General features: G+C 46.0%; 1 protein-coding gene across 1 annotated transcript; it reads right to left on the bottom strand.

Annotated features, from left to right (window-relative positions):
- Positions 1-863: 863 nt before the first annotated feature.
- Positions 864-19,936, bottom strand: LEMD2 (LEM domain nuclear envelope protein 2). Its single transcript, XM_075910584.2, is given in 10 exon segments — positions 864-2,834; positions 4,391-4,493; positions 4,589-4,690; positions 6,354-6,499; positions 10,419-10,498; positions 14,565-14,641; positions 15,382-15,457; positions 16,838-16,878; positions 18,216-19,491; positions 19,494-19,936. Coding segments are annotated over 10 exon segments (2,463 nt in total). The 5' UTR covers positions 19,905-19,936; the 3' UTR covers positions 864-2,683.
- Positions 19,937-27,886: the final 7,950 nt, after the last annotated feature.

Below are 27,886 nucleotides of genomic sequence, written 5' to 3' on the forward strand. Positions count from 1 at the left end.
CACACAGCACGCTCACTCCTTGGCACCCTGTGGTGTAGTGTTAGTACCTTGCTGGTTGCTATGCTTGGGCTATCTGTAGCATGGCCCAGCAGGACAGCAAAAGATCCCCAACCTGTCGGGAGGAGACAATAGGCGGGGGAGAGGGGGTAGTGGGGTGGAGAGTAAACCCCTCTCTGTTCGTGCTGCTACGGGGCTGCAGGACCGGGGGAACCCCCAACTGCGCCGTCACACACCCCAAATCAACAGTCACGTTTAAACATGTTACCAAACTCCTTGCTCCCACGTGTGCACCTTTAACCCCTGACGCTGTTAGACATTCATGTCCATGAGATGTCATTACACACACAGCTGTCAACTCCTCTTAAAGGAGTGTCTCCATAGGATTGATCTTTCAGTCTGAACCTTGCACAGCTACCATCACAATTTCTCAACAGAAATCAGACTCACCTGCCTACAACAGTGACCTGACAACAGCTAGGCTCCTGGTATGCTAAGCCCACTGACTCTCATGCTGACCGTTAGTGTTTCTCTTGTTCCTTGTCCTTGCCTGTTGAATCTTGACTTCCATTGTAGGTTCTTTGGGTCAGGGACCATCTTTTTGTTCTGTGTTTGTACAGTGCCCAGCATATCAGGATCCTGGTCCTTGACTATTGCATTGCAAACATTAATAAATAGCATTAACAAATTTATTCTGAAATTAAATGTACAGACCCAAGTCAAATGTGTAATAAATAGCACCAACCCAGAGAGATTTATCCTACAATAAAATTTCATAAATACAAAAGATTAAGTGCAGTGTTTGTACTTTTTCACTCTAAATCTGATGGTTAAAAAAAATTACAAAACCCATATATATATATATATTAAAAGATGTAAGACAGGAGGCACAATGGGAGTTTTCGCAAGCACCAAAGGATACGAAGAGCTTATCCGAGCACATTAAAAAAAAGGCTGCCTTTGTTTTTATCAACTGTTTTAACCAATAAGGCATAGGAAAGATGGTTAATGTCTTGGACACAGCTGTTGAGTTTCCTCTTTTGTTCAAACACCCTGCCTAAGCCATAAAAGGGAGAATACAAGGATAAAATTCAACTCAACATGGGATCTCTCCTACTTAACTAATAAGGCCTCCTGTTGCTTTGTTTCTGGAGACTGCTTTTCTGTACTTAGTTTCTCTGACGAGCCAGCGGGATATATAATGAATCCAAGGCAGCCAGAGAATGCTCAGGGAAAAAGCCCCCAGCAATCCTTCAGTTTTCACTGTGGCCATCTGGGGAGGCAGAAGGGCAAGCTTCATGATTAGAACACACTTCCATACACTGAAAACCATTCCATGCAGGTCCATGGATAGGAGAGCTAAGATTCAATGGCCTTGTCAAGCTTGCCTGCCAGTCCAGACCCTTGAAGAAGCAGCTCTCCATGAACATGGGCTACAGGTATAATATTTATGACACTAATGGGAATAAAATCTCCTGGTTATATGGGGTCAAATCACTGCTGGCGTAAGGGTGGGAAGCCACTGGAGTTAAGCCAGAAGTGCATTTGGCCGTGGCTATCCTAGCAGAGCTTGGGATAACAAGTTTAAGATGTTGGAAATGCTGAGGCTGAACAACCGTATCTCAGTCCTGCCTAGGCCTCCACACACTGGTGCTATTTTCTCCTCAGGATAAACACTTCTTAATTGTACATCAAACCAAACACATTTAGCCACACAGCTGTATATACAAAACACAACGCCTGCAGTGTTAACGGAGAGTTGATCTCTGCACATTAAGTGTTGCAGCATTGCCACATTAACTCCCGCAAACAATCCCTGCATCAGCACAGTAAGCATTGTGTATCTGCTCTCCAAAAGAATACACACACATTGCAGCGGCCCAGTATAGACTTGTACATTCACCCTTGATGTTCATTCCCAGGTTTTTTTTATTTGTACAATGGAGTGGTTATTTTCGGATGCAGCCCTAAGAGCATGCTCCTTATAAACGCCTATATTCTGTCATTTTCCACCTGCCCCACCATTCCCAGTATTTAACAAAGCACAGTGAAAGCAGACATACAAAGCATAGGAGATCACCTCCTCGCCTCCAGCCCTTCATACCCCAAATCTCTCAAGGCACGTGACCCAATCCTCTCTCAGTCCCACCCACATAAAACAAACACACCCAGAGATCTCCTCTGTGAAGCGTCAGGTTAAGTGTTTGATTCTTGGTATGCTAGTGAGCTAAAAAGCATTTTAAAATGAATGGTTCCTAACTCCCATTCCTGATGTTTCCATGGGAAATTCTTTTAAAAAACATTTGCCGATGGGTAAGACCACTTATTGGTCTTCCCATAGTAAAGGTCAGTCTTAAACATCCTAGCCCTTGGGCAAAGAGTTCCCTTGTCCCTTTCTTTTAGGTATTCGAGTGATTATGTGTTTGTTTACTTATGGAGTTCAAACACTCACTGGACAGCTAGCTTTGGTATGCTTCTGGCTTCTCCTCTAGCTCACGTCCCTCTTTTCACAATCCAAGATTATTGCCCTAAAAAAAATCTGTTAAGTGTCTCTCAGAAATAGATGGCCAGGGAGTAAAGGAGATTCTCAACTGAGAAAGTTAGAACTCCTGTCCACCCCTCCTCACATCCAAAGAGAATTGTCCCTTGGCACAGACTGAACCATCAGCTCCTCCTTTGCTCCTGGTTAGTGCTCTGAATCGGAGACGTAAGAGGGCTGAGTCCATCTCCACACCAGCATATCCTCCCCTGCTATCCGGTGTGACTCCGTCTGAATCCGTGATTCATTCGAAGCCAGGAAGTCCACAGCTCTGTCCCAGACCCGCTTCATTTTTTTCCTGGAAGCAACAGCAAAAAGGAATAGTCATCTCTGCCCAACGCTTTCTTGGTTGGTGCATTTGTCACTGCCTACTCAAAGGGAGTCTTACCTCCCTCCCAATATGGAGTCAAGGAGATCAAAGTGAACATGCAGAGCTAGTTCTGAGATGGGTATCAAGGTACAAATGGTTCTAAATACTGTGGAACATGAGCCCTTCAGGACGTACAAGGAGGCTTAGGGATTGCACAGAATTGTGGTGTAAGGAGACCCCGATTAGTAACTGCCTCCTACAATAAGGCTTGCAGAGCTCCCTTTGATTTTAGAACACCAAGTGGAACTTCCTGCTGTTCTGGATTACTGTCCAGTTGTGCTCCCAGCTTTCAGCTCAGCTTTCAGCTCAGGATCCCATACAGCCAAATGGGCTCAAACCTTTTTCATCAGGTCAAACCACATCAGACCTTTTTCCTACTGGTAGAACGGAGCCTGATTAAGGATGAAAATGATAAAGGATTTGTACTTCATAGCAGTACGATCTCAAAGTACTCTACAAAGTAGGGATGATCTCCATTTTAGTGAAGAGAAAACAGAACTTTAGAGATGAAGTGGCAAACTCTGGCAAAGGAATAAAAAAAACAGGACCCTGTTGGCTAATTCCCCTGCGATACACCTACTCAACCATTCTGCCTCCTTGAAGAACAACCACCCCAACAATCTGCCCGTAACTGGACAGCCTCTTCCAGTTCCATCTGCCTAACTGACAATTGCTTTGCTCTGGCTGGTGGAAAACCCAAATGAGATTAGTCTCACTTCTATGATAAGGCCACGCACAGAACCATCCAGGAAAGAGACACACTGATGCTCTGGCTACACGCTGGGGACTCATTCTGAAAGGAACAGCACTGCCCTTCTCCTGGCCAGGTAGTATGACAAACAGTGGTGATGCTCAGGATAATATCTGATTCAGGTTAGGAGAGGGAACACAAACAGAACTCCCAACACCCAAGAAAAGCAAACAAACCAATATCTGCTTGATAAGACAATACACTGTGCCAGTGTTCAAACTGTCAGCACTAGGAGAAAAGCACTGTGTGGCCCAAGAACTTCTCTCTCCCCCGTAAGTGCTGGTCCCAGTGTTCCCCGTGAGCTGTGCCCTTGTGCGGACGCTCAAGAGAGATTCAAACATTCAAATGCTGCCCAGCTGATTAGCTGAGCGCACACTACTAGTTTTTTATTTTTATGGGTGGTGCACATTTGCACATGCCTCTGCACATAACATTTATTCCACACCTGGATGGAAAAAGATTAGAGGGAACATTAGTTGGCCCAATAAAAGATCACTCCACCCACTGATATCCTAGAACTGACATGGCTACAACTACATTTCATAGCACTATCACATTTAACCACAGAGAGTTACAGCAATCTGGGTTATAGCAGAATCCTTTGCAATTTCAAATGCCAGACTCATTCCTCTTAAAATTCCTCCCACCCTGCTCTGCTTGCGCTCAGTTACCCCATGAGTGCACACTGAACTGAGCTGAAGGCTCTCTTCTTAAAGTGAAAGGAATTGCTCACCTGCTCTGGGGGGGGATGAGGGTGTCTCGAACATGAAGGATGCCTACGTATGGGTATCGCTCCAACCTTTGTTCCCACTCTTTGTAGTGATCCTGGACAACAGCTGTACACAGAACACAAAGGAACAAAAGGGAAGTGAAATTGTCTGAAAGGAGGAGACTGCATTTTAAAATTGCCACAGAGCTGTTAGGGCTTTACCAATGATTTTCTTCACCATTTCATACATGGCCTGCTCCTCTTCTTCCTTCTTCCGCCAGCGATATTTCAGCAGGATCAGGATCCCCCAGAGAGCAATTAGAGCTATGAATGGAAGGACACAACAGGAAGCATATGCACCCATATACATGTGTTTAATGGATGTTAGCTGCTGTATTTCGCACTTTGTTATTAGACACAACTATCCAGGGCCTGCCTGGAACTATATCTGTGTTATTCATGTTGTTTATTGTGGCAATCACAATAATAATAATAATAATAATAATAAATGGAGCTATACCATCTCAAGAACTGGAAGGGACCTTGAGAGGTCATCGAGTCCAGTTGCCTGCCCTCACAGCAGGACCAGGTACCATCCCTGACAGATTTGCCCCAGATCTCTAAATGGCCCCCTCAGGGATCGAACTCACAACCCTGGGTTTAGCAGGCCAATGCTCAAACCACTCTGCTATCCTTCCCCCACAATGCATAGGAATTCTGAAACTGACAGTGCCAGGAGTCAAACTACCAGGGGGAGGGAGTTCCATGGATACTCCGGAGCTGGAACACCCACAGGAAAAAATGATGAGTGCTAAGCACCCACCAGTAGCCCCCCTCTCAGCACCTCCTGCCTGCTGCTGACTAGCTGTTCTGCAGCATACAGGAGCGGCGAGGGTGGGGCACGTTCGGGGGAGGGAGCAGAACAGGGGCAGGAAGAGGTGAGACACGGTGGGAACTTGGGCAGAACGGGGGCCAGGCAGGTCCTGGCATTGTAGAAAGTCGGCATCTGCCTTGGCAAGTTTCACCTGAAGTGTTCCCTTCTACCGGGGAAATCAGGATCACCACTGGTCTCAGCACTAAAATGCAAGCCCCTCACTTAGCCCACCCCAAAATAATCAAGATGAACCGTGAGGATCAGAACAAAGGAAGGAAGGCCCTGTGGTTAAGGCACCGTGCTGGGACTCATGAGATGTAGATTCAAGTTGTGGCTTTGCCAACAACAACCTATATAACTGTGAACAAATCACTCTCTCTGTACCTCAGTTACCCCTCTGTAAAATGGGAATAATGGTACTTCCCATGTCTGTCTTGTCTATTTAGATTATAGGGAAGGCTACATTTTAGTCACAGGCATTTCTAGTAAAAGTCATGGACAGGTCATGAGCAGTAAACAAAAATGCATGGCCGCCTGACTTGTACTACACTCGATTAAATCCTGAGTGCGTGGCAGGTACTTGTGGAGGAGCTGTGGGTGCAAGGGGGTGTAGTCCAGGGGCCACTGTGACTGCTCAGTGGGAGCAGCCCAGGACTCCACTGGTGCTGAGAGGGGATTTGGCTGGGCTGGCAGGCTCCCTACCCAGATTCTTGGAAGCAGCGACATGCCCCTCTCTAAGCTCCTCAGTCAGGAACCATAGCCAATGGGAGCTGTGGGGGCAGTGCCTGCAGCCAGAGGCAGCACACAGAGCTAGGAGCTGAGAGGGAGAGACATGTCACTGCTTTCAAGGAATGCCCTTGCCCCCTACCACCCAGAGCCCTCACTCCCTTCAGCACTCCAACCCCCACCATGAGACCTCTACCCAAACTTCTCCTGCCACTGCTGCAGTGTGGTGGCTCTAGACTGCTCCAACAGTGGCCAGTACGCCTGGCCTTCATGTTCCTGAGCTACTCAGACAGTAGCCAAGAGAATTTACCTTTTACCACTAATGTAATGTGTTTGTGGGAGTTGTGCAGGGACAGGAAAGCTCAACTATTAAGGCTAAAGACTTACTCCAAAAGAAGATGAAAAGGTTCATCATGGCAGTGATTAGTGCCCGGCGGAAACGGCAGCCTAACCCCATCCGAGGACGGGTGGATTCGAGGCATACCACCTGGTCTATCCTGGTAACTGGTTCCAAAGGGTCTTCCCCTTTTAACCTGATGGGAAAAGGCAGAAAACCATCGTTGTTGAGTGCACAGACTCCAGAAACACAGTTTAATTAGGAGAACATGAGCAAACATATTGTAGCAGTGGTAACTCTTTCAGTACACCATGTAGCAAACACTAAAGCATTCTCAGTGCGGGTCTTTCCGGAGCATTTCAGCACTGGGGGCTTAGCAAGGAAGCAATATGGCTTTAGAAAAGGCACCAGGATCAGAACTCACACTGGTAAAGTGAAGTGTCCCTTTGGATACGCTTTGATAGCACTTCTGGGTGAGCAGAAGATTAAACTGTAAATTGGATTCCTGCCTCCCAGCATAGAGACAAGGAAATATTTACTGAGTCGCTTTTCAGCAGTTGTGCAGAGAACAGCTAAGAGTGCGAATGTCTGTGGAGGCTGCACTGTTTTCCTTGCTTCAGATGTGCATAAACTGTTTAGCTGGAAAAGTGACACCAAACCAAGCAGGGCTAAAGTAAACCAGACACAACCTTGGAAAGCATTTATAGTACAGCCCATAACATGCTCCCAAATTCACTCATACATCTACTTAGTCAGACAGATAGGTCTATCTACACCTGGATTTGCTAACTTATTGGATCTATTAAACCAGTAAGTATTAGGTAAATACAACTGAAAGTGCTCCAATTTGTAAGAGGTGAATTACATTTATTTTTTAAATTTAGACTAGCGTTATAATGAATGGCCCACTATAGACAGTAGTCCAAATTACTTGAACCCTCCTCAGCTTGACAGCATGCAAGTAACAACTCACTGGCAGTTATAGCTGGTTAACTGAGCCTTGCTGTAACTGGAGATATCCAACTGTTTCACAACCACTTTGTCCAATTTATAGTCCAAATCTTAAATGAATGTATAGAACTGGCAGAAGAATTACCAAGCACAGCGATTTTATGTTGTTCTGCTTTTACCAATGCACTGTCAAAAATAACTTCACATCAAGTCTGTTAAAAAGCCAACAGGAGTTTTTTAAGCACACTATACATTCTGTCTGAGTTTCGTAATCAGCTGCCAAACACTGGATCAATTTGGTGAGCTGTTGATGGAGTAGTTAATTATGATGAATATAAATACCAGGAGTGTGTTTTGTGTTGCAAGTCTAGGTCTTGAACAGTGTTTTTATTCAAAACATTGACTAGAAAGCACTGAATCCCATCCCACCTACAAATCCAAACACTCTCCCACCAAAGGAACACTGTGTAGTTCTATAGTCTTCACACTCAAAGAATCATAAAGAAATAGACAACACATGGCACATTAGATTACAGCAGTAGCTGTAGGTGGCAGATTTGGAGAAAAAATTAATTCTCCTCAAGCTATATCCACGACTCCAGTGTTTCTGCTGAAATAAGTTAAAGAGCAGTGAAACAGTTAACATGCATCATTACTAGACCCCAGAGTTAATACTGAAGAGAGGCAGGTCACATCTTTGAGAATTATGTTAGTATGTTCACTGACTCAGGAAGACAATACTGTATATACATTCTGATTGTATATTCAACCATAAGAGCTACAGGCTTATATTTTGTTTCCCTGCATCATTAAATCCTTCAGAAACTGATGGAAACATGAGAGATGTGCTGGTATGGCATAATAAGACCTGCTAGCTCAATCTAATCTCTGAATAACTGCAAAGTGGGCAACTTCAGATTGCTAATATTTTCCCTCCTTGACAGCTCTCCAAAATAAGTTTGCTTTCAGATAATGTATCTGTGTTTTGGCACTTTAAACTACATTTATAATGGATCCCTGCTACAATTAGTGGTTCTTAGTACCACCCACACAGTCCACGAGAATAGCTAAATGAGAGGCAGAAGAGCCTTTATAAATATACAGCAAGCACTTATATAGCATTTCAAATTTTTCAAAAGGGCTGAACAAAATCTTAAGCTGATTTTCACAGGATGCCAACTTCTAACCAGATTGAATTAAGACTGTCAAATACAAATATTTCTCCCTCCTCTCTCAAGTGTTAAAATTATGGCTGTCCATGAAACATAACAGGCAATGCTCAATCTCAGATCCACACTCAGTGAAGCTAATGAGAGCCTTTTCATTCATCAGGTATTTTGTTATTGTTCTTCTTACTATATACAGGCAGTCCCCGGGTTACATGGATCTGACTTACATCGGATCCCTACTTACAAACAGGGTGAGGCAACCCGGCACTAGCTGCTTCTCCCCAGCAGACCAGGCAGACGCGAAGCTAGCCCGCCCTCCCACAGCAGACTAGGGAGACGCGGAGTGGCTTTTCTCAGCAGACACCTCAGCTTGAGAATAAAGGACTGAGGGAAGTGAGGTGTGGGAGAACAAAACTGAGCTCTGGAGAAATGTTTGGCTAGAGTTTCCCCTACAATATGTACCAGTTCCGACTTACATACAAATTCAACTTAAGAACAAACCTACAGTCCCTATCTTGTACATAACCCGGGGACTGCCTGTATTTTAGAAATGTGCATCTTTCTGTCCATCCGTCTGAGGTTGTTTTTTCAAAAATTCCTCTTAAATGGTAAGAGCTAGGACCACTAAATTTGGTATGCAGCTTCCTTTTATCATAACATAAAGCACAGTCAGGGTTTGTTTGTGGTAGGACAATGGGATATGCCTGTAAACCCACTGTTTTCCATAACACGGAAAGGTAGGGGGTCTGATAAGGAGAAACCCCCACTGGAACAGTGCCACTCACATTGCCACAGCACTTTGCAATCCTGGCTTGAATCCTCCCACACCTCCCAACCCTGAGGTCCTCTTCACCCCCAAACCCTCACTCCTGCACCCCACACCCTCTGCCCCCTGCTCTGAGCCACTTTCTTCACCCCAATCCCTCACTGAAGCCCCCCATACCAACCTCCTGCCCTGAGCTCCTCCTCACCCCCAGTCCCTTGTCCTGATTACTACTCCTCCACCCCTCACCCCTTGCCCTAACTTCTTCCCCCCTGCCCTTCATTCCCCCACACCATCCAATCCCACCTTGACTACTGCATACCCCACACCCTCAAAAAAAAAGAGTTAAGGACCCAAGCAACACCAGGTACATCTGCTAGTAATATACACTAAAGCTGATACACTCTAAATATGTCATTCAGAATATTCTTTTCTCTTTTTTAAATAGCAGCTTTCATCCTCAGATCCCATAGCATTTTACTAGCTTACAGGATGGCTTCATTCCCTAATGAAATGTAGTCACTTCAATGGCAGACTGTGGCTGTACATTAGAACATCAAAGCACTATTTGCAGCAGAAATACTGAAGAAAGAAGTATAGAGTGGAAAGCACGAAGGAGAATTGTAAAAGGCAGATTATAATCACACACAGATGGAACACAGACAGGACACCTGGACTAACACTTCCAAATGTTTTACAGTGCTGTTGTAACAGTATTGATCCTCGGATGCTAGAGACACACAGAGGGTGAGATAGTATATTTTGCTGGACAAACTTCTATTGGTGAAGGAGACAAGCTTTCGAGCTATACTGACTTGAAGAAGAGGTCTGTGTCGCTTGAAAGCTTGTCTCTTTCTTCAACAGAAACTAGTCCAATAAAAGGTATTGTCTTTAAGTGCCATGGGATAGTTAACCACAAGAATCCAGGATTTCAGATGTATCCATCATCTGAAAGACAAGCTCCATGAGCATAACGCTCCCTAATGTGATGCTGGGACGCAGATCAAGGAAAAATGATCACCTAGTGAATCACCAACAGTTCCTGCAGCACACTTCTTTTAATTTGGAGCTTCTCTCATCCAAGTACTGACCACCCCAATCCTGGCTTACACCGTGAGATCTAAGATGATAGGTGATATGCCAACAAGCCAATATATACTAAGTGTCAAGTCAGTAAGGTCAGCCAGTGCGGAAAATTATAACTTGAACAGCTCATGATGCCACTTACTCACCATATCCCCAAATCATTGTCACTGTCCAATATCCATTGCATGGCATCTTCTAACTTCTCTGGGGAACTGCCCGTTACATTCTGCATGGAAAAAATCCATAAGAAGATTAGTTCTGTATTCATTTGAGAAGGTGAAATAACATTATTGTCTTGCTATAATAGGAGATGCTCTACCTGCATTTTTCTCCAGATTGCTTCTTACCATCAATTTAACTAACAAAGAAAACTGGCAGAGAGGCAAACGAAATCTACAGACTAGCCTGGAATCTTGTCTAGAATTTTATAAGTATGGTAAATCATACATTAAGCACACTGTAAAACAATGCTCTCCATATGCTTCTGAGAATAACTGCTAAATACAAAAATATATATAGTGTCATGAGCTTTTGTGGGCAAAGCCCACTTCTTCAGATGAGCTGGAAGATGGAGTGGAAATAACAGAAACCCAGAATTTATAACAGAAAAAGAAGGGAAGAAAAAAAAACGAGATACCTGTCAATTGTAGTACCCGTGCTAATGAGGCTAACTGTGTGGGCTGGAAGTGTCCCATACTTAAGTTTGGATGTAAATGAGGTGTTGAATGCAGGAAGGCTGGATTTATAATGTGACATCTAGTTAATGTCTTTGTACAAGCTCAGGGAAACAGTGACAAATTCACTTATGAAGGTCAATTACGTACTCTATCTCTGTAATTGGCTTGTGAAATCCCTTTGTAGAAGAATAGCTACTTTTTAATCCAGGAATGAGTGCCCAGGCAGGTTAAAATGTTCCCCTATAGATTTCTGTGTGTTACCATTTCTAATGTCTCTCTCCTCCCAACTTCCTGCCCCAGGTCACCACCTAAACTCTCTGTATCTACTCTCTCCACCTCCTTCAGGTCACGACTTCCTCCCAAACCCTGCACTCCCTCTTGCAACCCTCCCCCAGGCCAGAATCCTTTCCTGCACTAATACCCATTCTTGGATCCTGCACACCAAGGGTGTGTCTAGACTACATGGCTCTGTAAAGTAGTTTACTCGACGTAGTCAATGAAGCGGGGATTTAAATAATCCCCGCTTAATTAAAATAAAAATGGCTGCCGTGCTGTGCTGACAATCAGCTGATCCGGCACAGCGCGGCAGTCTAGACGTTTCACGAGGCATACTGGAGGGTCGACAAAGGCTTCCCCTGTCAACTGCGCCACATCTAGACTGCTGCGCTGTGCCAACAATCAGCTGATTGGTGGCACAGCGCGGCAGCCATTTTTATTGTAATGAAGCAGGGATTATTTAAATCCCCGCTTCATTGACTACGTCGAGTAAACTACTTTACATGGCTTCGTCAACAGAGCCATGTAGTCTAGAGGCACCCCAAGCTTTTGCTCCAGATCATAACCTCCTCCTTTACTCCAACTTCCTCTCAGAACCCACACCCTCTCCTACAGCCCACTCCTATATCCCAAGCTCCCTTCTACACCCCACCCGCTGTCCCAGACCTGGCGCCTCTGCATAGAAGTGCGGCCCTTGTCCACTTACCAAATCTTGGAGTGCCCCCCCCCATTAAAAATTATTGCCCACCCCTGTCATAGAGACTGTCCAGGTTGGCGAATATACACAGCAGAGACACTCTGCTGGCACAGATCACATTGTAGAATGTGTGGCCATCATGGATGTAGAAGCTGTTTACACCAAGTTTCCACATGAGGTGAACTACTAGCTGTCAGGAGCACTATCCCTGATGCCACAGTACACCTGGTGGCTGAGCCATGTGATTTTGTCCTCACACACAACTATTTCCAATTCTGGGATAATTTATACCTTCAAGTCAACGGCACTGCCAGGGGCATCCTCATGACCGCACAATTATGGATGTTAAAATCAGATTGATCAACTAATCAAATAGTCCATGGAATTGCCATCGACTATTTGATTAGTCGATAAGGGCACTTCGCTTTGAAATGTAGCAAGAGCCTGCCTGGCTGTTGCTACATTTCAAAGGCAGAAGTGCTACAGGGAGTTCCTGCCTTTGAAATATACAACAGTTCCAGCAGGGGCTCTTGTGAATTTCAAAGACTGAAAGGCCAGGTGGAGCCAGAAGACAGTGGGGGACTCTGAATCCCCTGCTGGACCCAAGCTCCATGTGGCGCTTCTGCTTTGAAATGTACAAGAGCCCCAGCGGGGACTCTTGTACATTTCAAAGGTGGAATGCCGCCACTGAGCCCCTAACCCCTCCCACAGAACTAGAGCTGGGGGGCGGGGGAGGGAACTAGCTTTTAAGCTGGCTCTCCCCAGCACTCCTTCCTCTCCTCCTCTTGCTGCCTCTTTCTGATAGAGGCAGCAAGGGGGTGAAGTGACTAGTCAACTAGTGTATAGACTAGCTGATAAGCTTTTGCCTATCAGATAGTCGACTAGTTGATTAGTCGCTTACACCCCTACCCACAACATGCCAACATTTTTATGACCGAACTCGAACAATGTTTTCTTAGCTCTCATCCCTAAGCACCCTTTCTCTACTTATGCTACATTAATGACATTATCATATGGACCCAAAGGAAGGCGATGCTCGAAGAATTCCACAGGGACTTCAACAATTTCCACTCATCATCAACCTTAGCCTGGACCAGTCCACACAAAAGATCCACTTCCTTGACACTACAGTACAATTAAATTATGGCCACATTAACACCAGCCTATATCAATAACCTACTGACCTTACCTACATGCCTCTAGCTTCCATCCAGGACACATCACACGATCAATTGTTTACAGACTGTCCCTAAAATACAACTGGATTTGCTCCAATCTCACAGATAGAGACAAATACCTACAAGATCTTTATCAGGCATTCTTAAAACTTAAATATCCACCTGGGGAAGTGAAGAAACAGATAGATAGAGCCAGATAAGTACCCAGGAATCTGCTTCTTCAAGGGAGGCCCAACAAGGAAAATAACAGAACACCATTAGCCATCATCTGTCTCCACTCCCGCCTAAACCCCTCCAACATATCACTGACAATCTACAACCTATCCTGGAAAATGATCCCTCACTCTCACAGAACTTGGGAGACAGGCCAATCCTTGCCTACAGACAACCCCCCAAGCTGAAGCAAATCCTTTCCAGCAGCCATAAATCACACCTCAGACACACTCACTCAGGAACCTACCACTGCAATAAGCCCCACTTCCAATTCTGTCCATACATGTATACAAGTGACATCATCACAGGACCTAATCACATCAAAGGCTCATACAACTGCATATTCTCTAATGTGATATATGCCAACAATGCCCCTCTGCCATGTACATGGGCCAACCTGGACAGTCTCTATGATAAAGGATAAATAGACACAAATCAGACATCAGAAATGGCAACACACACAAACCTGTAGGGGAACATTTTAACTTGCCTAGGCACTCATTCATGGTTTTAAAAGTAGCCATTCTTCTACAAAGGGATTTCACAAGTCAATTACAGAGAGAGTGTGGAATTAACCTTCATATGCAAATTTGACACTGGTTCCTTGGGCCTGAACAAAAGACATTAACTGGATGCCACATTGTAAAGCCAGTCTTCCTGCATTAACACCTCATTTACATCAAAAGCTAAGTATGGGACACTTCCAGCCCAATTAGCCTCATTAGCAAGGGTACTACAATTGACATGGTATTTTTTTTCCTTCCCTTCTTTTTCTGTTATAAATTCTGGGTTCCTGTTATTTCCACTCCATCTTAACATGGTTACCCCTTGAGATTTGCTAAATACAACACAATCTTGCTGACAATCAGCTATGGAGAAGTGGCATGTCAGATCAAAGCAGCTTGCCTCCTATCACTTTGGGGTGAGTTTGGGAAAAATCACACTGCTGCCAGTCCCCAGTACAGGGAGGTTTCTAGCATCAAAAGACTGACAACCAAGGTGAAGCAACAATATTAGTTAGCTTTGCAACAGCTAAAACTGTATTGTCAGAACAATGGAGTAGACAATTATTTTCTGAAAGAACTCCTTAGAACAAGACTGGCCAAAGGAACAGCTGGAGAGATCAGAAAGACTAAGAACTGGATTAAGAAATTAACCAGATAGTACATTGTTTTATAAAATGATAAATAACAGACAGAAATAAATTAACTAGAATATGAAACAATTAACACTCATTCCAAGCTTACTTACCGCCACATAATTCTTTGCTTCGCTAACCAGAATGCATTTACTTTTTAGCTTCTCAGGGTTTCCACACTCAAAACTACCTAGAAAAGAAGTCAAATAGATGGAAACAATCCTGGGGCGGGAGGGAGGGGAACCCACCTTGCACAAATCGGGAAATGCAATGAACCATCTGGAACTGTTATTCTTTTAAATCGGTTTTAGCTGTAGCCAAAAAGCTCGCACAGAAGATTGGAGCTAAAATACTCTACCCTGATAATTGTATGACCTTTAATAAAATTTGTAGCTACCATAAATAGGCTAAGATAAGGGCAATCAAATCAATTGCTTCCAGGCATACTCTACCCATTACAGAAGCCAAGAATACTGTTGTCTTGCTCTACAGAGCTGCACATTTGGACAAATGCATTAGAGATACTTTCTGTCAGGTATGGTGGATGCTAACTTGACTGATCAATGTGCCATTTATAGAGGAGCACACCTCCCCACTTCAACCATCTACTACAATTAGGAATGTAAAAATTAATTTTAAAAGGTAACCGTGTAACCACTAAAAATCCTAACAAGAAGAAAGGCAAGTGTTGAAGGAAAGTCCACAAACCAAGACCATGAAAACCTGACTTGAAAAGAAGGTTGAATAGACATATTAAATACCTTCTACTATGGTATTGAGTACAATTTCCAAAAGTGATTTAGGCACTTAAGGGCATCAGACTCACAGAAGATCTTCTCTCTTCAAAATAAACTTAAAAACGTCCAGCCAGCTGGGCAATGCAGTTTGGCATTATAAAGAATTTAGGAGTATTCAGCAATCAGAACTCACCAGCTTGTATTGCCAGGTAGTTATACAATTCATACAGCACGGCCATTACAAGCTCCTTCTGTTTAGCTTGACAGAACTGAAAGTCAGAAATAGAAAATAAACATCAATGCATCAAGAGCAACAAAATAGCAGTCACATCTGCCAAAATACAAAAACAAAATACTAACAGAAGTGACTGTGCAGTTACACTATACCTCATCTGATAAAATTAAAATACAGGATTACTGAGGCAAAAAGTCTCAGGGTGTAATCCTCTCAATTACTGAATCTCTCCTTTGAAAGGCAAATGCTTCCAACTCCCAAACATCATAGCCTTCTTCTCCAATAGCAGCTACAAGAAAAATTCCTTCACACTCAGGTAAACAGATTTATGATATACTTCCCCAGAACCTCACAACATTATCACCACTCTGAATCGGATACAGAAGTCTGTCCCTCTCAATAGTGTACTATGGAATAAATCAGGGCTGCATAAACATCTCAACAGAGATTAGGGATTTAGATTTATTAAAGCATCTACTGGAAAAGTTGACTATACAGGTAAAATCTTTATTACAGATTAAATCACATATGTTACAATTAACTAAAGAAAGTAATACCAAGTGATTCAGATCTCCAGTAGCTTAAATTTGTAACTTTCAGATTCTTCTATATCAGGGGTGGGCAATAACTTTTGCCCTGGGACCACTTCAAAATTTTTTGAAGTAGCCCTGGGCCACCCCAGAAGGGGTAGGGTCTAAATGGGAAGGGGCGGAGCTACCCCACCCCCAGAACATGATTGGTCTGGGGGTGGGGAAGCCCCTTTGCCCCCCCTTCCCACTAGGCACCCATGCCCTCAAAGAGGCTTGGCATGCTCCCCCAACCCCAAGCCAATCAGGGCCTGGAGGCGGGAAGCCTCCTCCAGTCCTGTGAGGAGCATGTGGCACTTTGAAGTGTCATGGACTCCTTGCAGGGCTAGGGCAGAGTTAAGGAAGCTTCACACAGCTCCCCCGCCCCCAGACCCTGACTGGCCTGGAGGTAGGGGAGCATTTGAAGCCTCCTCTGCTCTCCCCCCCCCCACCTTGTGAGCAGTGCAGCATCATGTGATCCTAGCAGGGCGGGAGGAGGCTTTGGGCCCTCCCCCGTCCCCAGACTCTAATTGGCCTGGTGGCAGGAGAGTAGCAGGGCCTCCGCGGGCTGGATCCACACACTTGGTGGGCCGGATCCAGCTTGCAGAGGCCCTTTTGCCCGTCCCTGTTCTACATAGTCACAATCTAGTCTTGTCCACCAAAAAAGTCAATTAAATCTAACTTTGGTAAACCACTACATTCTACCTGTAAAATGATACAGGCGCTTTGGCAGTGATACTGACAGTTATTGACTTGTGAAATTTGCTCAGCTAGTTAACTGCCTGCAAGATGCCTGCCCTTACAGCAAAGATTTAAAAAAAAAAAACCCAAACTAAATTTACACTTACATCATCTGTCCTTGCCTCACAATCCACAGTTAACTGTTGAACTGAGAGAGAATAAGCGTTAGATGTAAAATAAAAACTAGAAAACAAAGAAAAATAACTAGAAGTTAAAAATAAGTACAGGTCCTCTTTAAGCATCTGATTCTTCTACCATTCATCCCATTGAGTATTACCTTACTAGTCAAACAGTACTATTTAAAAAACTAAGGTAGGCTCTATTCATTGAAACCATACATTAGTAACACAAAAATGTCAGGGCAAAACCAAGGAATTTTGTTCAGTAGGCAAATAAGATAGAGTTTCCAAACCATTTTGCAAATAATTCTAGAGAAAAGTTTGATGTTCTTGCAGTATTCACTGACTTTAAGAAAACAAGACAGCTTGCACACACATAGGCTGTGTCTACACTGGCGCGATCTTGCACAAAAGCAGCCGCTCTTGCGCAAAAACTTGCTGTCTGTCTACACTGGCCGCATGTTCTTGCGCAAGTATTCTGACGTTCTCATGTATGAAATCAGGACTTCTTGCACCAGAACTCTGACGCTCCCGCTCAGGAATAAGCCCTTTTGCACAACTGTTCTTGCGCAAGAGGCCAGTGTAGACAGGCAACATGAATTTCTTGCACAAGAAAGCCCTCTGGTTAAAATGGCCATCAGAGCTTTCTTGCGCAAGAGAGCATCTACACTGGCACGGATGCTTTTGCGCAAAAGCACATGCCAGTGTAGACACTTTTCTGGAAGAGTTTTTGCAGAAGAACTCTTCCGCAAAAGAGTTGTTCCGTGAGAACGCGCCAGTGTAGATGTAGCCATTGAGTTTTGGCAATCACCTCCTTCAAACCCTCTTCCTTCATTCTGGAAGTAGAAAAAATACAGCATTCCTGCAAATTTAATTTACCAGAATTCATTTGCTACATTAAGGCTATGGGATAATAATTTTTGGCATATTTAAATTTGTATGTTCTTGGAGGTGAGCAGTAAAATGTAAGGTCAAGTCCTGTACTTGTGAAGTGGTCAAGATCAAGGACATGGAATGCCTATGCTTTGTAGAAAATGACATTAAAACAGATAAGGGGCAAGTATACAGGCAGTTCATCATTACGAAAAAATTTTTCTAATGAGGGCATATTTTAACTCCTCATAAAAGCAATGGTTTTGAAGAATCTCAATCCATGTTCACTTGAAAAAAAAAAACCCACATACCAAGAGATGTCCCAGGGAAAGAAACTGGGGAGACAAGAGGCAAACACAACATGTGAGGACACTGAGAAGAAAATTAAATGCAGTGAACACAGACACCAGAGGAAAAGGAAACAAGGACTTTAAAGAAGGGGAGAAGAAAGATGGGGAGACAATTAAAAAAAGGGTTTAACCCCACCACATACTGTTCTCTTCTGTCCCCAGAAGCCAGTTTGGCCCAATCATCTTCGCCCACAGGATTCCCAGGAAAATCATCAACAGCACCAGTGTGGCCAAGTACAGGAACCATGAAAGATAGAATTCCAAACCTTTGCCTTTTCCTACTGCCCCCTGCTTGAGTGGTGACCTTGCCAACTGATTAGTAGATGTTAACCCCCCTTGTCTCCCTGCTCTCCATGGGATCCTGTGGATTAATCCCCCTATTCCTGTTGCTGCTGTCCCCCACTGGGTGCTGGGTGTTAAACTTCCATCTGTTGTCTTCCACTGGGTGCTGGGGTTTAATCCCCTGTCAGTCTCCCATTGCGTGCTGGGCTTTAAACCCATATCTTTTATCCTCCACTGAGTGCTTGGGGTTGGCTCCCTTTCTACCCCTCTCTGGGTACTGGGGGTTAACCCCACGTCTCTTGTTCTCCACTGGGTGCTAGGGGTTAACCCCCTGTCTGTCTCCCACTGGGTGCTGGGGGTTAACCCCAGATCTTTTGTCCTCCACTGGGTGCTGGGGGTCAATCCCCTGTCTGTCTCCCACTGGGTGCTGGGGGTTAACCCCAGATCTTTTGTCCTCCACTGGGTGCTGGGGGTCAATCCCCTGTCTGTCTCCCACTGGGTGCTGGGGGTTAACCCCACATCTTTTGTTCTCCACTGGGTGCTGGGAGTTAACCCCCTGTCTGTTTCCCACTGGGTGCTGGGGGTTAATCCCACATCTTTTGCTCTCCACTGGGTGCTGGGGGTTAACCCCACATCTCTTGTCCTCCTCTGGGTGCTGGGGGTTAACCCCCTGTCTGTCTCCCACTGGGTGCTGGGGGTTAACCCCACATCTTTTGTTCTCCACTGGGTGCTGGGGGTTAACCCCCTGTCGGTCTCCCACTGGGTGCTGGGGGTTAACCCCCTGTCGGTCTCCCACTGGGTGCTAGGGGTTAACCCCCTGTCGGTCTCCCACTGGGTGCTAGGGGTTAACCCCACATCTTTTGTTCTCCACTGGGTGCTGGGGGTTAACCCCCTGTCGGTCTCCCACTGGGTGCTGGGGGTTAACCCCACATCTCTTGTCCTCCTCTGGGTGCTGGGGGTCAACCTGATCTCTTCTGGCCCGCACTGGGAGTTGAGGGTTAACCCCCTTTCTGCCCCCCCTAAGATGCTGGGGGCCCGCCCCCTGGAGGCTGCCGCCTTCCCCGGCTGGATCCTAGGGGCCAGCCCCTCTGTTGCCTCCCTGCGGGGGGGCTGGTCCTCCTCCTCCTCCTCCCCCCCCAGTCCCCCTCCTCCTCCTCGCTCTCCCGCGCGGCCTGGCCCTGCGCCCTGCGCGCCAGCGGGCTGGGGGTGCGGCGCGGGGAGGCGCTGCCCGGGTTCCGCCGGCCGGCCGCCCCCTCCGCCCGCAGGCGGCCCAGCTTCTTCACGTAGAGCTGGCGGGTGGTGTCGGTGATGGGCCCCGGCTGGGCGCCCAAGGCCCGCAGCTCCCTGCCCAGCTCGGCGTCGGACAGGCCGGCCATGCTGGGGACGGGCCCCGCCGCCGCCTTCCCCGCCTGGCTCCGCGGCGCCCCCTCCGCCCGCAGGCGGCCCAGCTTCTTCACGTAGAGCTGGCGGGTGGAGTCGGTGACGGGCCCCGGCTGGAAGCCCAAGGCCCGCAGCTCCCTCGTGAGCTCCGCGTCTGACAGGCCGGCCATGCCCGGAACCGTTGGGCCAGGCCGGAAGCACCGCCATCTTGGAAGAGGCGGAATGGCGACCTCCATCTTGAGACGGTCAACGTAAAAAAAGGGGGGGGGGAAGAGGTGCCCGCCATGTTGAGAAGGTCAAATGCCGCCCTACTACGACGCAGGTGTCACTACCGCACAGGGGCGCCATGTTGAGGAGGTCAGAGCTCTGGTCCCAAGAAGGGCCTGCTCTTGAAGCCTTTTTCCTGGAGAGGCTGTTTTCTGCCTTTCATAGGAAAGAACAGGGGGAGGAGGGAACAGGAAGCTGGGCAGCACAGCCTTTTATTTGCAGGGTTGTCTTCCAGTCGTCGTGGCCAAGTCCAAGTCGAGTCTCAAGTCACTACCGTTCAAGTCGATTCTCAAGTCCCTAAAGTCGCTTTTGAGTCAAGTCCCAAGTCGAGTCTCAAATCTTAATTTTAAAAATGTCCAGTCACTTTTGTACGAGCCATCCATATCGGAATTTTCGGACAATTTTTTCACTGAGTCGATTTAACAAAATTAGCAAATCTCAAGTCGAGTCTCAAGTCACAAACAATGAACCCGAGTCGAGTCTCAAGTCGAGTCACCTAGGCGACTTAAGTCATGGGACGCGAGTCAACAACTCTGTTTATTTGTGATTGAGCCTCCTGTCCTCACAGCCCTGCTTGCGGATGACTCGTTGGTGCCCCGCTGCATCACCATGGCAAATGGTTTGGTGGCAGGGCCATCGTGGCAGGAAGTGGGGCTTTGGTGCCGGGCTGCAGAATGACAGGACGGATGGTGACTTTTGCTGCAGGGTAACAGCCTCTGCTCCCTGACATCGTTATGCAACAGCCCCTTTGTACCCTGTTCCATTGTTAAACAGGTTACTCAGTCATGCCATGTTTCAGTACAGCAAGATGATATGCTTGAGCGTGTGACTGTGTCACACTGGGGTAGGGTTGCCAGGTGTCTGGTTTTGAACCGGTCAGTCTGGTATTTGAGCTCTCTGTCCGGTAAACAAATTGAGAAAATACCAGACCAGGGCAGATGACCGTTTTGCGGGGCCCTGGGCAGCATAATTCCGCGGGGTCCCCCTTTGCCACGGCGCATGTGCAGTGACATCATGCGCATGCGCAGCGGCGCCACGGCGCATGCGCGGGGCTTTCTGAAGTGCGGGGCCTGGGGCGCCTGCCCCATTCGCCCTGCCCTATATCCGCCCCTGTACCAGACATATAAACGTTCAGAATTTTCTAATTAAATAAATGTTATCATCATGTTATGACCTGACTTGTGCACGAGTATTCTCACTCACTCTCTAGGCCTTCGCTATGAACTACTATACCAATTTGCCGCTTGGATACAAGTATCAGTACGTAGTTGTGTACTGCTTGGCTGGTATACATGCTCACGCTTCATGAGCATGTCTACCAGCCAGGCAGTATGCAACTATGCAGTAGTGCTGAATATTTTCCTTTTATAAACGTATGATTTGCGACAGTGTTGTCCTTTGTCTAGCTTTCATCTTTCTCGTATCTCGCAGCACTCTTTTAAGGTAAGGGATATTTTTTCAGCAAAGAACCTGCTCCTCCAAATTGATTAAAATTGGTTCAATATTCTGTTTCAATTCCTGTGTCAAATGCCAGTGTGGAAAGAATTGTTAGTGTCATAGGTAATCTATGGACTGATGAACGCAACAGACTGAGTGTTCAGTCAGTAAGAAGTCAACTTTGTGGGGGGTTTTTTAATATACCTTTCACTTGTTTGGAGCAAAAGATGAGTTTTTAAAAAATTGATAAAAGCCGCACACTCTAATGTAAAATATATGCTGTAATGTAGATTGTCGTCAATAAACTTCCCATATCATGTATATTTTTTTTGATCGACAAATTTTTATCAAGTGTGTCCGGTATTTTTGTGGAAACCATCTGGCAACCCTACACTGAGGTGCAACCACTTTGTCCTCTGAGAGAAATTCCAGGCCCCTTAAATTACCTCTGCTTTAAAAAACAGTCTTTTTTGTGCTGTTTTATTTTGCTAAAGTTAGTGGAATAGGTAGGAAAGGAATGGCCTTCACTCAGGGGTGGCCTGTAGATGCAAGCAACCTCAGCAGTCGCCTAGGGCACCGCATTCAACGGGGCGCCCAATAATGACGTCACGCCATTGAGGGCTATGGAGGCGGGAGCGCAGATTGCGCATTCCGCCGAGGGCGCCAGCTGCTGGCAGCTCTCCTCAAGCCGCTTCTGCCTTCACTTGATCAGAGCCAGCCTTGACCACCTCACACTGAAACTAGTATGACATCTATCAGCCCTGAACAGCTTGATAACTCTGTGTCCCTTCCCACAACCATAGCTATGGGCCTCCCGGTGTTCATTCACAACAGATATTAATGGTGCAATCACAACAGAGAGGAACCTGCCAATATTTGATATTTGTGAAGAGAAAGAGCCACTTCTCCATTCTTACTTCCACCATTGGTCCATCTAACTTTCTCCCTATTGAGCCTCCTTTCAGCTTTCATCAACCAGTAGAGTCATTTATTTAAAGAAGAAGGACTCCAGTGGCACCTTAAAGACTAAGCATTTTATTATGGCATAAGTTTTTGTGAGTTGTAGCTCACTTCCTCAGATGCACAAAGAAACTGATAGTAGGGATACAGAGATGGGAGTGTTACATCTGAGCCAATTCAATCAGCATGGATGTGGATAAGAAGGTGAGAATCTGAGCCAATTCAATCTGCATGGATGTGGGTAAGAAGGAGAGAATATCTCAAGTAGAAAATCACTTATGGTGATGAGTAAGCCATTTCCAAACTCTATTTAGACCCATTCTGATGGTGTCAAATTTGCATATGAATTACAGCTCAGCAGTTTCACATATGCAGCTTGGTTTTGATTTTTTTTTTTTTTTTTTTTTGCTTGAGGATGGCAACTTTCAAGTCTGTAACTGTGTGTCCAGGGAGGTTAAGATGTTCTCCCACTAGTTTTTGTATGCTACCATTCTTGATGTCTGATGTGTCCATGTATTCCATAATAAAATTGCTAGTCTTTAAGGTGCCACTGGACTTGTTTTTGCTGAAACAGACTAAACACAATGACAGGTTTCAGAGGTAACTAATATAAAGTATGAGCCCGCACTACTGAAGCTGATGGAGGCATGAGCAGACACTCAAAGTTGTCAGAGGAGAGGGAGTTGATTGACACAACTTAAAACCCCAGATTTGGTTTGAAAATTAAATTTGTCATCCGTCATGTAGAGTAATTGCTTTTTGCTGTTGTATGTAATCAAAGTGGCTGAAATATTGGAATGTTATAAAAGGTAAAGAGGATCTTGTGACTAATACATATGCACAGTGACTAATTAGGAGTAGTTATGATTAGAGCGGAGGAACACCAACTCGGCCGTCAGATATTAGCAGCTGTGGGTGACTGCCAAGCTGGTAACATGAATCTGGTAATTACAGGATGTTGTTTTTTTGGCAAAGAACATAATGACCCTAGATATTACAGGCACTCATGCAGGTGTATGTATACACACTGAGGAGTGTCCCTGATTCATGGCCTCACAGTTATTCTAGGTGACATCAACTTGGAACTGACAAGATCGCTAGTATGTCAAAGCCTATAGTGGTTGGTTTCATTAGTACAAGAGTCTTTCTTTTCCCCTCACTTACATGGTTTAGGTTCCTTTCAAGTTGAGAGGAGACCTTTGAAGTGTGAGACGTTTCTGCTGGATTCCCTGCAGAACCATTACAGAGTCATGACTTCTGATTGAAGTTGTATCTTGTACAGTTTCAGCAACTGATTGTGCCTTTGATTTTATTTGATGTTTTAAATAAGAGGAAGAGTTGGTATGGGTGCTTCTGTTGCCTTTCATACTTATTTTGCTCTCATCACTTAATATAATGTGGGCCATCAACACAATGCATTCTAGGGCTTCCTTATTTATTGAAGAAGACGGTTGCAAAATATGCCGCAATTTCTTAATCCGGTTAGCAAACGCAAACACCCGCTTAGCAGAGGCCAGATGGCCCAGTGAAGAATCACACTCCATTCTGCTGAGAAGTCTGGAAGGGTTAAGCGTAGGCACCTACATTCTCTAGCTGGAAAGCACAGTTAACAGTTAATAATTTGGAGCCATGCAAATACAGAACAAGACTAGTCTGCTAGTTCTGCTGGTGCTCCATTTCTGCAGGGTTTTCAGCTCATTTGGATGAGCTCGGGCTATGTATCCAGACTGCAAATTGCTCCAAATGCCACCTGTTTTAAGGACATGCATCCCTAGTTAAGAGACCAAGCCATATTCATGCTTAGTGTAACCTTGCATGGATGTCAGTGGGGCTATGCCAAGAATTTGTCTGACCAGCATTAAGATTCACTCATACTGCCTGTCTTCAGAGCCCCCCCTGAAAAAGACTCATAGTCTTGAAGGCCCGAAGGGACCATCATGATCATTCTAGTCTGACTTCTTGCACACAGCATGCTGTGTTTTATTCTGATCACCCTTAATTCAGTTTTAATGTTGGTAGGATTCAGCTGGTTAACAGTAAACTTAAGTGAACTCAGAATTAGGCCCACTGCCGGGGTCAGTCCTGCCTCCATCTATCTTAGGATAGGGTTATAATTCAAAATGATCTGGACAAACTGGAGAAATGGCTTGAGCTAAATAAGATGAAGTTTAATAAGGACAAATGCAAAGTACTCCACTTAGGAAGGAACAATCCGATTCACATGTATGGAATGGGAAGTGACTATCTAGGAAGGAGTACTGCAGAAAGGGATTTAGGGGTCATAGTGGACCACAAACTAACATATGAGCCAAGAGCGTGACACTGTCGAAGCCTCTCCTCCCCCCCCCCCCCAAAACAAAACCACAAACATAACTCTGGAATGTATTAATATGAGTGTTGTAAGCGAGATCATGAGAATTAATACTTCCACTCTGCTCTGATTAGTCCTCACCTCAAGTATTGTGTGCAGTTCTGGGCACCACATTCAGGAAAGATGTGGAGAAATTGGAGAAGGCCCAGAGAAGAGAAACAAAAATTATTAAAGGTGAAAAAAACACGAGCTATGAGTGAAGACTGAAAAAAATAGATTTGTTTAGTCTGGAAAAGAGAAGACAGAGAGGACATGACAACAGCTTTCGAGTACCTAAAAGGATGTTACAAGGAGGAGGGAGAAAAATTGTTCTCCTTGGCCTCTGATAGTAAGACAAGAAGCAATGAGCTTAAATTGCTGTAAGGGAGGTTGAGGTTGGACATTAGGAAAACTTCCTGTCAGGGTGGTTAAACACTGGAATAAATTGCCTAGGGAGGTTGTGGAATCTCAACGATGGGAGATTTTTAAGGGCAGGTCAGACAAACACCTATCTCAGATGGTCTAGATGGTGTTTGATCCTGCCATGAGGGCAGGGGATAGGACTTGACAACTTCTCGAGGTCCCTTCCAGTCCTATGATTCTTTAAGCAGCTGATTATTTTGGTCCCATAAGTGAACATTTAAGACAGGTTCCAATTCCATGGTTATTATTTCTGGCAGTGGGATAATTACATAGATAATTAGGGGCTGGGTTGGCCCATCTTCATCTGTGAGTAGAGGGTCCCAGAAATGGCTGGCAATTTGTAGCTCCATCACTTCATCTCTAAACACACCGAGGGGAGAATGAGAAATGCATGGAGTCTAACCTTATGCAAGATGAGGCCTCCATCTCCCGTGTAGGCCCACTGAGGTGGTCACCCCATTCCCTTCTCTGGGGCCCAGTGTCTCCTTGTAGAAAACTAGCACAAGCAACATGGCCGCTCTCTGATCCCGAGGAGGAAGTGCTCTCCAAGACACCTTGGTGGGTGGGTCCAGCCTCCCCCAGCCCCGCCCACAGGAAGTTAGAGGGCGGGACTAGCGGTATAAGAGCGGAGAGCTCAGACAGAGCCAGACAGCTAAGCAGGGTAGGTGCTTGGCTCCCACCTTGAAGGGCCCGGCTGTGCTACCCCCAGCCAGAAGACTGGGTCAGACCGCCCGGACCCCTGCTGATTCCCGAGCCCTGGCTGGGGCTGCCAAGGCCCCGGCCACCACCCAAGGATGTGCACCAGGACCCTTGCCGGGCCGGACGCCTGCCGGAGCCCAAACCCATGGACACCCTGCCAGCTCCTCCATTCTCCGCTGACCCACTGGAGCCGGGTAAGACCCCTGGAGGACTTCGGAAGTGGCCCAGGGACAGCCAACCCTGGGACGGCTGAGGAGATGGAGGTCAGGTGGGCAGCGTGTCATGGCCTGGAACCCCACTGACCCCTCGGCTTGGTCGGCGTGTAACGGCTCGGATCCCCGCCGACTCGGTGGCCGTGGGGGGGCCACCATTAGGGCCCTGGGCTGGGACATGGTGGAGTAGAGAGGGCCCGTGTCCCCTCCGCTCTCCTTGCCCTTGGGTGGCAAGTTCCCCTGGTGGGGGTAAAACCCCAGCGCTTGTCGGCTTTCTGGAAGCGAGGAGATCACTGGTGGTAGCCACTTGTCGCCCTGACCCAGGGCTGCACCTTAGACTTTGAACTCTTGCTTGTGTGTTAACCCCTTTGTCTGTTTGCCCCACCCTGACCTAGGGCTGTGCCTTAGACTTTGACCTCTTAACTTGCTTGTGTGTTAACCCCCTTATCTCCTTCTGCCTCTGCCCCCTGCCTTAGCATGCCCCCTGCTGGCCACTGCCTGCATTCACCTGCCATCACTAACTCTCCCTACCTTTAATATCAGCAATTCACAGACACTTACCTTCCTTCCTCCCCCTTCCCACCCCCCCGCATCCCCCTTCTGTTCTGCAATGTGATTTGTCCTTTTCATATGTGTTCATTTTTTTAAATTGTATCCTTTGGTATATATGGTTGTGACTACTTTCTTCCACTATTTGATCTGAGGAAGTGGGTCTGGCCACTTGTTAGTCTTTAAAGTGCTACATTGTCCTGCATTTTGCTTCAACTACCCAGACTAACACGGCTACATTTCTATCACCATCACTAACAGGATACCTTGACTGCGCTGACACTGACTGAGCAGTAGGGGGAGTGCCCGAGAGGAAAATTCAGGACAATTTGCCCATTTTTCTTTAAAAAAGGTGGGACACCTGTAAGAGGGCTTAATTAAGGGCCAATCTGGTTAAAAATGGAACAGATAGTCACCCTAAGATTAACCACCACCCACTCCAAGTGGGAAGGTAGTTCCTAGCCCCAACCCAACTCACTTTAGTTACATGGCATTTTGACAGCAATCCTTCATACCGAATACTGCTCACTTACATGGGATCCTTGCAGGGTATTTAACTTGCCAGCCACCCCATCACTCATGAGCACAGCACAGCACAGGTGTGGATGGACCTTTACTGATCTCTGGCCAGATGGTGTAACATGTCCCGAGTCTGCCTGGCATTCTGAGGAGGTTAAGGTGATTGTATTGAGCGCCTTCCCCCCCCCCCCACCATCCTTCAGTTTAGCCAGAGAAAAATGTGATCAGTTTCTTGAGAGGTGAGTTCACAGCTACCCACGTATCGGCTGGTGGTAATGGAGTATGCTGCCCTGGAAACTGGATGAGCTGCTGCTAGCGAAAAGAATTATTTGAGCTGATGGTGGTAATCGAATGCTGACAATAGGAGGAAAAAGAGAGCAGAAAAGAACCGACACTTCTAAGCAGCCGGCTGAGATGCTGTGCATACAGATGGGTCCTGGAGTCGGCTTTCTGTTTTGCTTCATTACAGGGAAGGGGGGGGGCACATCGGGGCTGGCAGCTTGAAGAGAAAGCAAAAGTAAGTGTGTGTGTGTGTGTGTGTGTGTGTTAAAAGGACGCTGTCAAAAAAGTCAGGCCTAGAAAGCGACCTGCTCTGAAGATGACAAATATCTGTGGCTAAATGCAGTGCTTTGACAAAGTGGGGCTTTGCATACGAAAGCAAAGGTCTAATTAAATATGTTAGTCTTCAAAGTGCCACAGGACGCCTCACTCCGAAGAGGGTACGGGTTAGAAGATT

The sequence above is a fragment of the Pelodiscus sinensis genome, chromosome 27, assembly GCF_052426305.1.
Source record: "Pelodiscus sinensis isolate ZL-2025 chromosome 27, ASM5242630v1, whole genome shotgun sequence".
In the NCBI taxonomy this organism is placed as follows: domain Eukaryota; kingdom Metazoa; phylum Chordata; order Testudines; family Trionychidae; genus Pelodiscus; species Pelodiscus sinensis.